Source organism: Somniosus microcephalus, unplaced genomic scaffold (assembly GCF_052327205.1).
Source record: "Somniosus microcephalus isolate GS21.2 unplaced genomic scaffold, FLI_Smic_1.0 unresolved_chr1, whole genome shotgun sequence".
Classification (NCBI taxonomy): domain Eukaryota; kingdom Metazoa; phylum Chordata; class Chondrichthyes; order Squaliformes; family Somniosidae; genus Somniosus; species Somniosus microcephalus.
The window spans coordinates 137,556,582-137,571,473 of NW_028225179.1; the positions used below are offsets into that span (position 1 = coordinate 137,556,582).

Sequence of the window (14,892 nt, forward strand, 5' to 3'; positions counted from 1 at the left end):
TAGGCTCACTGGCCTGTAATTCTCTGGTTTATCCCTACTACCCTTCTTGAATAGTGGTACTACATTAGCTGCCCTCCAGTCCTCTGGCATCTCCCCTGTTGCCAGAGAGGTTCTGAAAATTTTTGTCAGAACCCCTGCAATCTCCTCCCTTGCCTCACACAGCAGCCTGGGATACATCTCGTCTGGACCTGGTGATTTATCCACTTTTAAGCCTGCTAAAACTGCTAGTACCTCCTCCCTCTCAATGCTATTTTGTTCAAGTATATCACAATCCCCCTGCCTGATTTCTATGCCTACATCGTCCTTCTCCAAAGTGAACACAGATGCAAAATATTTATTTAAAACCTCACCTACATCTTCCGGCTCTACACACAGATTGCCACTTTGGCCCCTAATGGGCCGTACTCTTTCCCTGGTTACCCTCTTGCCCTTAATATAAGTATAAAACGCCTTGGGATTTTCCTTTATTTTGCCCGCAGTGTTGAGTCCAGAAGGCTGTAAAGTGCCTAATCGAAAGATGAGGTGCTGTTCCTTGAGCTTATACTGAGTTTCATTGGAACAGTGTAGGAAGCCGAGGACAGAGAGGTCAGAGTGGGAGTGAAGCGGAGAATTAAAGTGATCGGCGACTGGAAACTCGGCGTCATGCTTGTGAACTGAACAGAGGTGTTCCACAAAGTGATCACCCAATCTGCATTTGGACTCCTCAATGTAGAGGAAACTGCATCGTGAGCAGCGAATAAAGTTTAATAATTTGAAAGAAGTGCAAATAAATCAATGTTTCACCTGGAAGGAATGTTTGGGGCCCTTGACTGCAACGGAACTGAATAGCAGGTGCTGTGTATAATGCACGGCCAATCTGATACCGCCCGTTCTGCGCCACTGCTCAAAAGGAATTTCTAGGCCCTCGTCTTTGCAAACATAGTGGACTCTTTAAAATAACAGAAATTACCAATAAGCTTCCCAACCCTAATATTTGCATACAATATATTATTTTTTTGTGTGATTGTCGGAAATAGGGGCGGAATTTACCATGGCCCTCTGCCACCTAATGGCTGGTTTACCGGAAAGTCACGAGGCCCAATTGACAGAAAAGCTTTGGCAGTGTATCAATGACGTTCCAATGAGTGGCTGGCTGCCTGTGAGGCTCCATTAGTGCCCGGGAGTGCGGACATCTGAAGCCAGAACTTTGTATTCAGCTGAGTTTGCAGAATTGCTAAGCACTGCCTTCAGTAACATCGGGAGCACACTGGTTCCTCACGACTGCTTGTCTGGAGATGTCCTCTATTTTTATTAATTCGACTTCAACAGTTCCCATGCTGAACAGTTGCCACCTTCCTCCTGTTTAAAATTCAATAAAAATATGTACATTAGAAAATATATTGTTAACATATTTCAGTAAGACTGATTTTGATTAGTTAAATGGCACAGACTCAGTCTCCAGATTCGAAGAGGTTTAATATTGATTAACAATAAATAGCTATAAGAAACAGAGAAACATAGAAAAATAGGAGCAGGAGTAGGCCATTCGGCCCTTTGAGCCTGCTTCGCCATTCAATATGATCATGGCTGATCCTCTATCTCAATACCATATTCCCTCGCTCTCCCCATACCCCTTGATGCCTTTTGTGTCTAGAAATCTATCTCCTTCTTAAATATATTCAGTGACTCGTCCTCCACAGCCTTCTGTGGTAGAGAATTCCACAGGTTCACCACCCTCTGAGTGAAGAAATTTCTCCTCATCTCAGCCCTAAATATGTCCTACCCCGTATCCTGAGACTGTGACCCCTTGTTCTAGACCCCCCCCCCCCCCAGCCAGGGGAAACATCCTCCCTGCATCCAGTCTGTCTAGCCCTGTCAGAATTTTATACGTTTCAATGAGGTCCCCTCTCATTCTTTTAAACTGTAGTGAATGCAGGCCTAGTCGACCCAATCTCTCCTCATACAACAATACATAAAGACCTATATCTCTGCTCACGGGTGTCAGCCAAGGCTCAGTTGGTAGCACTCTCGCCTCTGAGTCAGGAGGTTGTGGGTTTAATTCCCATCCCAGTGACTGGAGCGCAAAATCTAGGCTGTACAGAGCTGTGGTTAGGCCCCATCAGGAGAACTGTATTCAGAACTGGGCACCGCACCTCAGGACAGATATATTGGCCTTGGAGGGGGAGCAGCGCAGATTCACCAGAATAATACCGGCGCAAAAAGGGTTAAATTATAAGGACAGGTTGCATAGACTAGGCTTCTATTCCCTTGAATACAGAAGAATAAGCGGTGAGCTCATCGAGGTGTTTAAGATGATTAAAGTATTTGATAGGATAGATAGAGATAAACTATTCCCTCTGGTGGTGGAGTCCAGAACAAGGGGGCATAACCTTAAAATTAGAGCTAGGCCATTCAGGGGTGATGTCAGGAAGCGATAGTGGAAATCTGGAACTCTCTCCCCCAAAAAGCTGCTGAGGCTGGGGGGTCAATTGAAAATGTCAGTACTGAGATTGATAGATTAGTGTTGGGTAAGGGTATTAAGGGTTATGGAACCAAGGTGGGTAAATGGAGTTAAGATACAGATCAGCCACGATCTAATTGAATGGCGGAATGGGCTAGAGGGCTGAATGGCCTCATTCTGTGCCTACATTCCTATAAATATTGTCATGCCAGGTGTAGAATAGGCAGGCAAAAAGTAGCATGCTACAATGCCCCATCAATTATTCAGAGGGCGGATATGCAGCGGATTAAATACAGAGAAAAGCAGCCTCCCCGAAAATGTGTCTCAACTCCACACTTATTCCTGCATATAATCAGCGTCTAGTAACAGATACAAAAACAGTGAAGGGAACAATAAATCTAGGAGACGTTCCTCGTGTAACGAAGCAAAATGTAGTAACTTTAACGAAAGCTAAAGGAAGCAAACTTGACCTGAAGGATTGGTCACCCACCAGTAAAATCAATGTCTTCGTAGATGGACTCGACCCTTGCGGGGAAAAAAACCAGAAGAAGATAAATTAGTCACTTGCAAGTCTTTGAGGGATGAAATAGACGTCACTTAAAATCGGTAATGGTTCCATTTGCCAACCTTGACTCTGGAAGTGGGCCAAATGTGCAATGAACTGGCAGTAGAAAGAGAGAAAAAAAAGATTAAACTGAATTTAAGACATAGTTTGATATTCTGAAAGCATCTACTCCTGTGATCAATACTTACATATTGAATGATGATGTGCGCATTGCAAGTGCAATTCTATGGTTTCATCTTTAATGTATGTGAAATGCTGTAAATTTCAATTCAATATCAGTACCTCTGATGGGGCAGATGTGATGAGAGAGGACGATCCCCGTAAGGATTAGTGCAACCATTATCCACATTCTGATGTACCAAAGAATCCGCGAGTTCCTCGTGGCGTATCCTCGAGCTGAGGAGGTTTGGAAAACAAATAAATTATTCTTTTTATTTCTACCAGCTCTGTCATTTCTGTGATTTGGTGAATATCGAACTCGCACTGTTTGCAAAAACGTTAATGAAGTTCGTATACTTAATTTAACTTGAAGGCTTGAAAGACCTATTTTCTTTGTTCATTCCCCAAAATCGCACTGCTGCCCATTTGTCAGTTGTTCTACTTGTCAGCTTGCCTCCGAGTCATGAAGGATCGGGCCAAAACATCGGAACGGAAGGATATTATGTGGATTGACACTGGCATGTAGTAAGCAAGGCGAGGTGTCCTGTCGCAGGTGTTATCCCTGGGATGATACATTGAACATGAAGGCCCTACACTAGGAGCGTTGCCTTGATTCACTGCTTGGTTGTAGCACTGCACAAATAGCCTTCCTCAGCCAATGGCAAAAGTCCCATCTTATCGCAATTCGGGTTTTTTTTGCTGTGCGCAGATTGGCTGCAGGGTGTCCCTACGTCACAGCAACCGCTGCACTTCTAAGTAACTCATCGGGCGTGAGGCGCTTCTGATCAACCTCATGAGGTTATATAAACGCTAGTTTTAGCTCATTTCTTTCTCTAAGCCAATAAAGTACTTATTTAGTTAACTGTCGCTGCTTGCAAGCCTCGCGCTTTTTCTAACTCTCGTTTGCTTCCTAATATTGCTCTCGTTCACCGGTTCCCACGATCTATGTATTAACTCAAGGTAATTGCAATATTCCTTTTTCTTGGTAATCCCTTGTCAATCTGCAAAGTAATCCGGACCCTGCGCCACATGTCTGCATGGTATCCACACTAATGTGGATTTCTTCTGCGGTTCCCTGTCCGCCGCTTTACTGGCATATTTCTTTCTGCCGATGAACAATTGAATATGCAAGAAGCTTGTCGTCAAATACGCCATTCTTCACCTACCCCATCCCCACAATGGCCTCTAACACCTCGCTCTACTTTTCAACTTTATTTTATATTTATCTCGACTGCCAGGATGGTTAACTTTCTCCTACTTTCTTCAAAGCTCCAAGCACGTCTGCCTGTCAGCTATGGCTCTTCCCTCCATTGTAACTGCGTTGAAATCAAATCTCCATCCATAGTGCCCTAATCCACCTCATTTCTATGCAAGACGTTACAAATGAGGAACTGCTCACTCCATCCAGTCCATGTTCCCCTACAATCGACAGACTTTTAAAGCCCAACCTTGGAAGTAGTCCTTCAATACTGATTAATTTATCCCGTCTTCCATCTTCCCCAGTCCGATGTTGGGACGCTTCTACACTGTAGGTGTTGGCGTAACAAATAGTTTTAGCATTTTAGGTCAGCCAGTGGCTCAGTTGGTGACACCCTCACCTCTGAGTCAGAAAATTGCGGGTTCATAGTCCCACTCCAGAGACTTCAGCACAAAAATCTAGGCTGACACTCCAGTGCAGTGCTGAGGGAGCGCTGCCCTGTCGGAGGCACCGTCTTTCGGATGAAATGTTAAACCGAGGACCCCGTCTGCTCTCTCCGGTGGACGTAAAAGATCACATGACACTATTTCGAAGACGAGCAGGGGGGGGTTATCCCCGGTGTCCGGGCCAATATTTATCCCTCAATCAACATCACTAAAACAGATTACCGGGTCATTATCACATTGCTGTTTGTGGGAGCTTGCTGTGCACAAATTGGCTGCCACATTTCCTGCAATACAACAGTGACTAGGCTTCAAAAAAAAGTACTTCATTGGCTGTAAAGCACTTTGGGACGTCTGGTGGTCGTGAAAGGCGCTATATAAATGCAAGTCTTTCTTTTTCTTTTCTTTTAAAAAATCACAAAGCTATTTCCAATTAAAAAGACCTGGGTGTAATCATGTATTTCATTATGATCGGGGTCACTTTTACACTTACTAATTGTTTCGCCAAAACTAGGGAGAGATACTCACTCATTACAATAAGTTTTGTCCCCGGTCCATATGCTTCCCCACATGCCACATGTTCCACTTTGCAATAATAGGTTCCTGAATCGTACAGCTTTGTGTCTGCTATTTGTAGTGAAGCGTCTTTGCTTGCTAAGAAGGCCTCCTGATCCGCTAGAAGCACACGTCCTGTGTACTGTGATGTTTGGTTGGACACTTCAGTCCCACCTTGGATGTTTCGATACCATTTGTATGCGGCTATCCCGGTTGGCCCATTATACGTGCAGTTTAGGACCACACTCTCGCCTTCCGTTGTAATAATCGAGGCTGGGCTTTGGATCACTGTGATGTTTCCAAAAGTTTGTCCTGCTATAAAATAGAAAATATCTGACGTAAAAAAAACCTCCAATGATAAAAATCTGAAATAAAAACAGAAATATGGGAAACGCGTTGCTAGAAATTCATCTTGGGCGGCAATGCAAAGCGGGCAGTATCAAATCGGCCATCAGCGCCTGATATTGTGTTTCATTGGCCTAGAAATCCATCTCAGATGGTGGCACAAAATGGGTGGGATCGGATCGGCCGCCCATTATACGCAGCGCCTGATATTCAGTTCCAAAATGGTATGTTCAACTATATCAATATTAACAACTTTATTGCTAACAACGCCATTTAGTTCTGTCTAAGTGAAGACTGGTGCAAAGTATTCATTTAATATTTCCGCCGGACCCTGAGAGTCCTTTCTAACCTGTCCTTGTGAATCTTTCAGAAGCCCAACATAGTCTTTGACGATCCTCTGACTCTTCACATAGATGAATGTCATTTTCCATTGCTACTACAGTTGTCCACCATCTGCTTTCCATTAATCGTTTAGCTGTTTTAATGGCTTTTCGAACCTGGTCCCGGTACCTGCCTTTCTCTTGTTGTGCATTAGGTGCCTTTAACTTATATCCAAAAACACATTTTTACTTACGTCTTATTTGCCTTTGTACTTGACCAGGCAGCCATCTTGTTTTTCTCTTAGCACACTCCCTATTTTTGACTTTGGGCACTTACCTGACCTCCACCTGTTTAATATTGTTCTAAAAACATTCCATTTATATTCCGCATCGGTTTCCACCCCAGCCAGTAGGTTTGGACAATTAATCTACTTCAAATCCTCTGCCATTTCAGTACCTTTGGTTCCACCAGCATTCAGGTGCAGCAAGCAGTTAGGAAGGCAAATGATATGTTGGCCTTCATTGCAAGAGGATTTGAGTACAGGAGCAAGGACTACTACAGTTATACAGGGCCTTGGTGAGACCATGCCTGGAGTACTGTGTGAAGTTTTGGACTCCTTACCTAAGAAAGGATATACTTGCCATAGAGGGAATGCAGCAAAGGTTCACCAGACTGATTCCTGGGATGGCAGGACTGTTGCATGAGGAGAGATTGGGTCGACTAGGCCTGTATTCACTAGAGTTTAGAAGAATGAGAGGGGAATCTCATTGAAGCGTATAAAATTCTGACAGGGCTAGACAGACTGGATGCAGGGAGGATGTTTCCCCTGGCCGGGGAATCTAGAACAAATACGGGGTAGGACATTTAGGGCTGAGATGAGGAGAAATTTCTTCACTCAGAGGGTGGTGAACCTATTGAATACTCTACCACAGAAGGCTGTGGAGGCCAAGTCACTGAATATATTTAAGAAGGGGATAGATAGATTTCTAGACACAAAAGGCATCAAGTAGTGCTCCTATTTTTCTATGTTTCTATATTTTCTATGTTTCTATGAGTGAGCCAGCACGGGCTCGACGGGCCGAATGGCCACCTGCTGTGCTGTAACCGTTCTATGATTCTATGATAACACAGACACGGGCTATCTAACATACTCTGGAGACCAGAGTGTATAGAGTTAACGTTGTAACTATGGGGAAGCTGTTACAACTGTAGTCTATTTAGGTACTTTAAAAGTTGTGATTTTACAAAGACAGCTTGTTGGACAAAACAGACTTACTCTGCATTCGACCCCGACTGTCCCTGGCCTGAGAGTGATGTTGATAATGACTAACCAGAGCCAGCATCCCTCCGTTTGGTGAATATTTAGGATCAAATGGAAATACATAGAGAAACATATAAATTTAAATGACGATGTTACTGATATTTAGTATTGAGGGTTTAAGGATATCGGAGCATACATTCCACGGGCGGTTATGATGCCAGAGTGGAGCAGAGACGTTGTTTTATAACATTGGAGTCTGTAAATATGGAAATAGTGCCGCTTAAAGCCGGTCTAATCCTGGTAAACAAATCCTGAAACATCCTTTCGGCACAGCGGTTATAGAATGTGATCTTGTATTAAACATAACACAGCTCCAAAATTACTGTTGGCTACTTTAGGGATACGCCGTCCCTGCGTTCCTGCCTCCGTCCTCTACTTTAAAAGGAGACGTTAACCCGTTTGTTGTAAATGTATTGAAATCCGATTTAAAATATAGCAGACAGGAATGTAATAGCAGCAACAACACCAACTTGTATTTATATAGCGCCTTTAATGTAATAAAACGTCACAAGGCCCTTCACAGGCGTGTTAGGAGACAAAATTTGACATCAGGCCACATAAGGAGAAGTTAGGGTAGGTGACCAAAAGTTTGGTCAAAGAGGTAGGGTTTTAAGGAGCGCCTTAAAGGAGGAGAGAGAGAGGTAGAGGCGGAGAGGTTTAGGGAGGGAATTCCAGAGCTTAGGGCCTTGGCAGCTGACGGCACAGCTACCAGTGGTGGAGCGATTAAAATCGGGGATGCTCAAGAGGACAGAATTGGAAGAATGCAGATATCTCGGAGGGTTGTGGGGCTGGAGGAGATTACAGAAATAGAGAGGGGTGAGTGCTGTGGAGGGATTTGAAAACAAGGGTGAGAATTTTAAAATCGAGGCTTTGCTTAACCGGGAGCCAATGTCGGTCAGCGAGCACAGGGGTGATGGGTGAGTGGGAGAACACATTAGCGTTCCTCCACTGATATTTCCAGCTGTCATTTTTATACTATTTTCCAAAATTAGTTAAATTTCCCATGAATATATTGCACGGAGTCCTCCTGGTCTCCAGTAGTGGACAATAGGCTTGAACATAGATTAAAACAAGTTAAAACATCTTGCCAGATACAATTATCGCCGCCCAGATCATCATGTTCGGATTCATTTCAGCCTGCAAACCGGGTAAATTCGATTTTCAAAAGGAAGGACGCAGAGATAATGACCACTGCCTCTCAGCGTGAAGATAACTCCGGCCCAGGATGTGATGCAATGGAAGAAGTTGCTAAATATTTGGTCGCCGTCTTTTTTTTAAGCCCTGGCTTTGCTACTCTGTCTCTCTCACTTAGTCTCTCTCCTTTTCCACGCGCGTGTCTGTCTGTCTGGGCTGGAAACGTTCTCCCCCCGCCCCACTAAAGGACGAAAAATGCAGATGGTGGCGATCCGAACCAGAAACTGAAAATGCTTGGAACACTCAACAGGTCGGTTCAGTAGCTGCGAGGAGACCGGACATGATTTAACCTTTCAGAAACGCTGATGTATCCCGCTCCCACCACGGATTTTCACTGACCTGTTGAGTGCTTCCAGCGTTTTTTGTTTTTTTGTGCGTTTTATTATTAGTTTTCTAGCGGTAATAATCATATTCATGCTCTGGACATTACAGTCTCTTTTGATTCCGGTGATTCGTAATTTATTAATATATAAAATGGAAGCAGAAACAAACAATAGTGATACGGTTAAATTAAAGTACTGCCTGCAATAGCATCTGCCACCTCTCGATCTAACAATGGAATATTTTTTTTAAACTTGGCACAGAAATTCTTCCGGAAAATGAATTTGTTTTTTTTAACCATTACATTCACTTTAACAGAAAAAAATCTTTCGATCTCCTGGATTAGATTGTTCCGTCAGCTAAACTTAACAATGAAGTCCCATTTCTGCATGCCATCGGTCCATTAGGTAAACTTGACAAAGAGTTTTCGGTTTTACATCGGAAGTACGGCACAGAAACAGGCCATTTGGCCCAACCAGTCCACGCCGGCGTTTATGCTCCACTCGAGCCTCCTCCCGTCTTTCCTCATCTAAATCTGTCAGCATAAACCCTCTATTCCCTTCTCCCTCATATACTTGTCTAGCCTCCCCTTAAATGCTTCTATACTATTCGCTTCAACCACTCCCTGTGGTAGTTCCACATTCTCACCACTCTCTGGGTAAAGAAGTTTCTTCTGAATTCTCTATTGGATTTCTTGGTGACTATCTTATGTTGATGGCCTCTAGTTATGCTCTTCCCCACAAGTGGAAACATTCTCTCTGTATCCACTCTATCAAAACCTTTCATAATTTTAAAGACCTCTATTAGGTCACCCTTCTTTTTTCAAGAGAAAAGAGACCCAGCCTATTCATCCTTTCCTGATACCCTCGCATTTCTGGTATGGTCCTTGTCCATTTTCTCTGCACCCAGTGCCTCTATATCCTTTTTATAATATGGCGAGCAGAACTGTACATGGTACTCTAAGTGTGGTCTAACCAAGGTTCGATACAGGTTTCGCATAACTTCACTACTTTTCAATTCTAGAAATAAACCCGAGTGCTTGGTTTGCTTTTTTTATGGCCTTGCAAACATGTGTCGCAACTTTTAGTGATTTGTGTATTTGTATCCGAGATCCCTTTGTTCCTTTACCCCACCTAGACTCAATTCAATTCAATTCAATTCAAATCGCTTTATTGGCATGACAAGTTACATCTTATGTTGCCAAAGCATCGAAAAACATTCATGTTTGTACACAAAAATACAGATCTATCCATACAGTGTATAAACAGATATATCCCTGAGTGTATAAATATACTTTCATATAATTTATATATACTCTTTTCTTATATTTAGTGGTTGTCCCTCTCTTTATGGCAAGCTGTAACATAGTGTGCCGCTAGTGTTACACAATTTCTCTCTTCCCCTAGTAGGTATGGGAGTTTTTGGTCGTCATTCAAATTTCTGAATTCCGGGCATATTTTTGTGAATTTTGGGTAGAAATTCTCCCTTATGTCCTGATATTTTCTACAAGCTGTGAGGAAGTGCATCTCTGTCTCCACCACTCCCTGACTGCAGTGAGAGCATATCCTGTCCTCTCTTGGTAGCCTCCAAGTGATGTGACCTCCCTATTCTTCCTACCAAAATGTAATACAGGTTCTGTGATCTGATTGGTCTCTTGTGTGACACCAACGCTGAGGCCCTTTTCCGTGAACTCTGCTGAAGCCTTGTTTTATGCAGCAGAGCCAGAGATGGAATATTGTGTAAGATGTGCTCTTAATGATGACTGACAGACCGCAAACCTGGGACGAGCCAAATATCTCAGAGCTTCCTGCCAATATGAGGACAATTCAAAACAGCGAATCCGCGTTCAGGTTCCAATCGGTTCAAACACTGTCGAAAGTTCGAACCTGTTCCTCAAGACAGTGGCGGTACTATTAACACAGTCTGCAAGCGACAAATCTCTTTCCGGTTTCTGCTTTTATTCTGTTCCTTTTTTTTCTATTTTTGTTTCAATTTCCAATATATTTAATTTCTTTCTTTCATTATTGCCCGACTCTAGCCAGCTTCTCCCACTAATGGCTGTAATCATGGAATCATCGAATGGTTACAGCACAGAAGGAGGCCATTCGGGCCATCGAGCCCATGCTGGCTCTCTGCAAGTGCACTTCAGCAAGTCCCACTCCCCCGCCCTTTCCCCGTAGCCCTGAATTTTTTTCCTTCAGATATTATCCAGTTCCCTTTTGAAAGCCACAATTGAATCTGCCTCCACCACCCTTTCAGGCAGTGCATTCCAGATCATAACCACTCCCTACGTAAAAAGGTTTTCCTCATGTCACCTTTGGTTCTTTTGCCAATCGCCTTACATCTGTGTCCTCTGGTTCTTGACCCTTCCGTCAATGGGAACAGTTACTTTCTATCTACTCTGTCCAGACCCCTCATGATTTTGAACACCTCTGGTCAAATCTCCTCTCAACCTTCTCTGCTTGAAGGAGAACAACACCAGCTTCTCCAGTCTATCCACGTAACTGAAGTCCCTCATTCCTGGAATCATTCTTGTAAATCTTTTCTGCACCCTCTCTAAGGCCTTCACATCCTTCCTAAAGTGCGATGCCCAGAATTGGACACAATTCTCCAGTTGAGGCCGAACCAGTGTTTTATACAGGTTCTTCATAACTTCCTTGCTTTTTCACTCTATGCCACTATTTATAGGAACCCGTATGCTTTTTTAACCGCTTTCTCAACCTGCCTTGCCATCTTCAACGATTTGTGCACATATACCCGCAATAATATTAACATGGTTCCTCTATTCTCCAGTCTGCAATCTTCTTTCAGCTATTTGTACATCCTGCTGGAACAGATGTGCAAGACATTTAAATTCACACTTGTCCTTTAACCCATCAAACAGTTTCCAAAGTTGAGACCCGTAGAACAGACAACACAAAACCCAAGGATTCAAGAATAACTTCCTTTACTTAAAATCAGCAAGAGGTTACAAGTAAGCGCACACAACACTGTTGCATATAATACTCATAATTATATCTAAGCATACACAGATTTATTCCCTTACTTTAAGAACAAGTGATAATAAGCCAACACTACATATGTACTAACACCAGCAAGTGGTCAGTTCGGCGATGGCTAGACGTATGACTTTAACTGGCAGCCGACCAAGTTGCCCCCGACTGCAGCCCTGAATGTCTTTTTACAGCATCTTATACCTTAAAACTTGGCATCCCGCCCACTGCAAACATGTCCCAAACTATGTGAGTAATTGTCAGTAGTTGTTTTCTCTTCTTCTTATCAGTGGTCAGTCAGTCAGTGGGCCTCAAGGCCGGTTGTATCCCAAAGTTTGAAGATGTTCCTGTTTTTGCAATGGTTCCACAGTTCAATAGCTTGTCTTTACAGAACTCTCAATGTCTGTTTTCCTTATCTGTTAGAAGGCAGCTGGCAGCCTTCACATCTTACAACCGTAGCAGTCTATTTTACATATGCAGCAGAAAAGCTCTGTTCCTGTTCAAGGTCTTCTCTATGTGTCAGAGTTTTCATACAAAGTTCTCACAGGAATCAGCCTTGGCAAGTTGCTGCAGTGCATCCTGTAGATGGTAAACACACTGCAGCCATGGTACGTGGGTGGTGGAGGGAGTGAATGTTTAAGGTGGTGGCTGGGGTGCCAATCAAGTGGGCTTCTTTGTCCTGGATGGTGACGAGCTTCTTGAGTGTTGTTGCAGCGACACTCATCCAAGGAAGTATTCCATCACACTCCTTACTTGTGCCTTGTAGATGATGGAAAGGCTTTGGGGAGTCAGGAGGTGAGACACTCACCACAGAATACCTAGCCTCTGACCTGCTCTTGTTGCCACAGTATTTATGTGGCTGGTCCAGTTAAGTTTCTGGTCAATGGTGACCCCTAGGATATTGATGCTGGTGGATTTGGTGATGGTAACGCTGTTGAATGTCAAGGGGCAGTGGTCAGACTCTCGTTTGTTGGAGATATTCATTCCCTGGCACTTCTGTGGTGCGAATGTTACCTGCTACTTATCAGCCCAAGCCTGAACATCGTCCAGGTCTTGTTGCATGCGGGCATGGACTGCTTCATTATCTGAGGAGTTGTGAATGGCACTGAACACTGTGCAGTTATCAACGAACATCCCCATTTCTGACCTTATGTTGGAGTGAAGGTCATTGATGAAGCAGCTGAAGATGGTTGGGCCTAGGACACTGCCCTGAGGAACTCCTGCAGCAATGTCCTGGGGTTGTGATGATTGACCTTCAACCACCACAATATTCCTTTGTGCTTGGTATGACTCCATCCAGTGGAGAGTTTTCCCCCAATTCCCATTGACTTCAGTTTTACTAGGGCTCCTTGATGCCACACTCGGTCAAATGCTGCCTTGGAATTCAGCTCCTTTGTCCATGTTTGCACCAAGGCTGTAATGAGGTCGGGAGCCGAGTGGTCTTGGCGGAACCCAGACTGGGCATCAGTGAGCAGGTTATTGGTGAGTAAGTGCCACTTGATAGCACTGTTGATGATACCTTCCATCATTTTGCTGATGATTGAGGATAGACTGATGGGGCTGTTATTGGCTGGATTGGATTTGTCCTGCTTTTTGTGGACAGGACATACTTGGGCAGTTTTCCACATTGTCAGATAGATGCCAGTGTTGTAGCTACTGGAACAGCTTGGCTAGATGTGCGGCTAGTTCTGGATCACAAGTCTTCAGCATGATAGCCGGGATGTTGTCGGGGCCCATAGCCTTTGCTGTATCCAGTGCGCTCAGCCGTGGAGTGAATCGAATTGGCTGAAGATTGGCTTCTGTGATGTTGGGGACCTCAGGAGTAGGCCGATATGGATCATCCACTCGGCACTTCTGGCTGAAGATGGTTGCAAACGCTTCAGCCTTGTCTTTTGCACTCATGTGCTGGGCTCCACCATCATTGAGGATGGGAATATTCATGGAGCCTCCTCCTCCTGTTAGTTGTTTAATGGTCCACCACCATTCACGACTGGATGTGGTAGGACTGCTAGTTTTGATCTGATCTGTTGATTGTGGGATCGCTTAGCCCTGTCTATAGCATGCTGCTTCCACTTTTTAGCATGCATGTAGTCCTGTGTTGCAGCTTCCCCAAGTTGGCACCTCATTTTTAGGTACTCCTGGTGCTGCTCCTGGCATGCTCTTCTACACTCCTTATTGAACCAGGTTTGATCCCCTGGCTTTATGGTAATGGTAGAGTGAGGAATTTGCCAGGCCATGAGGTTACAGTTTGTGATGGCCCATTGCGCCTCATGGTAGTGCCACACAACACGATGGAGGGTGTCCTCAGTGTGAAGATGGGACTTCGTCTCCACCAGATGGGTTTTTACAACAATCCAATTGTTTCATGGTTACTATTACTGATACAGGTTTATTTAATTAAATGAATTTAAATTTCCCAGCTGCTGGGATTTGAACTCACGTCTCTGGACCATTAGTCTAGGCCTGAGGATTACTAGTCCAGTGACAATACCACTGTGTTACTGTTCCCTTGACTGCCATGACTCTAGACCCACAGCAATGTGGTTGACTCTTAGCTGTCCTCTGAAATGGCCCAGCAAGCCACTCAGTTGTATAAGGCAGCTCGCCACCCCCTCAAGGGCAACTAGAGATAGGGAATAAATACCGGCCTTGCCAGCGACACCCACATCCCATGAACGAATAATTTTTTTGAAAACCTTAAGCAGAACTCAGAACTGTTTTAAAGACTGCTCGATTAGATACAGAGGTGCGGATAATCCCTGATTAAATCAGGCTAAAAATCTGGAATAAACGATAAATTACGTGAATACACCTTTCATAGCCGCATGATAAAATGAGCGTGCAATAAAGATCGCTTCATTATCAGAAAAAAATCATTTTTCACGATATAAATTGCAAATACAAATGAATGTTATCATTCGAAAGATATATCAAATATTTGCAACTAAGTTATTTGCAACTTGTCAATAATAGTCCCTATTTTCCACTAGCACGTTCCTGGCTTGCAATATCGCCCAGCAGCAAATCTTGCACAGCC

The 14,892-nt window shown here is 43.9% G+C and overlaps 1 protein-coding gene across 1 annotated transcript; it reads right to left on the reverse strand.

Annotated features, from left to right (window-relative positions):
• Positions 1-752: 752 nt before the first annotated feature.
• LOC147095989 (uncharacterized) lies at positions 753-5,793 on the reverse strand (the record flags this gene model as incomplete). The annotated part of the gene is made up of 5 exons (XM_085973751.1): positions 753-1,338; positions 2,931-2,965; positions 3,068-3,101; positions 3,288-3,401; positions 5,334-5,793. Coding segments are annotated over 5 exons (768 nt in total), but the record flags the coding sequence as incomplete, so codon positions are not given.
• Positions 5,794-14,892: the final 9,099 nt, after the last annotated feature.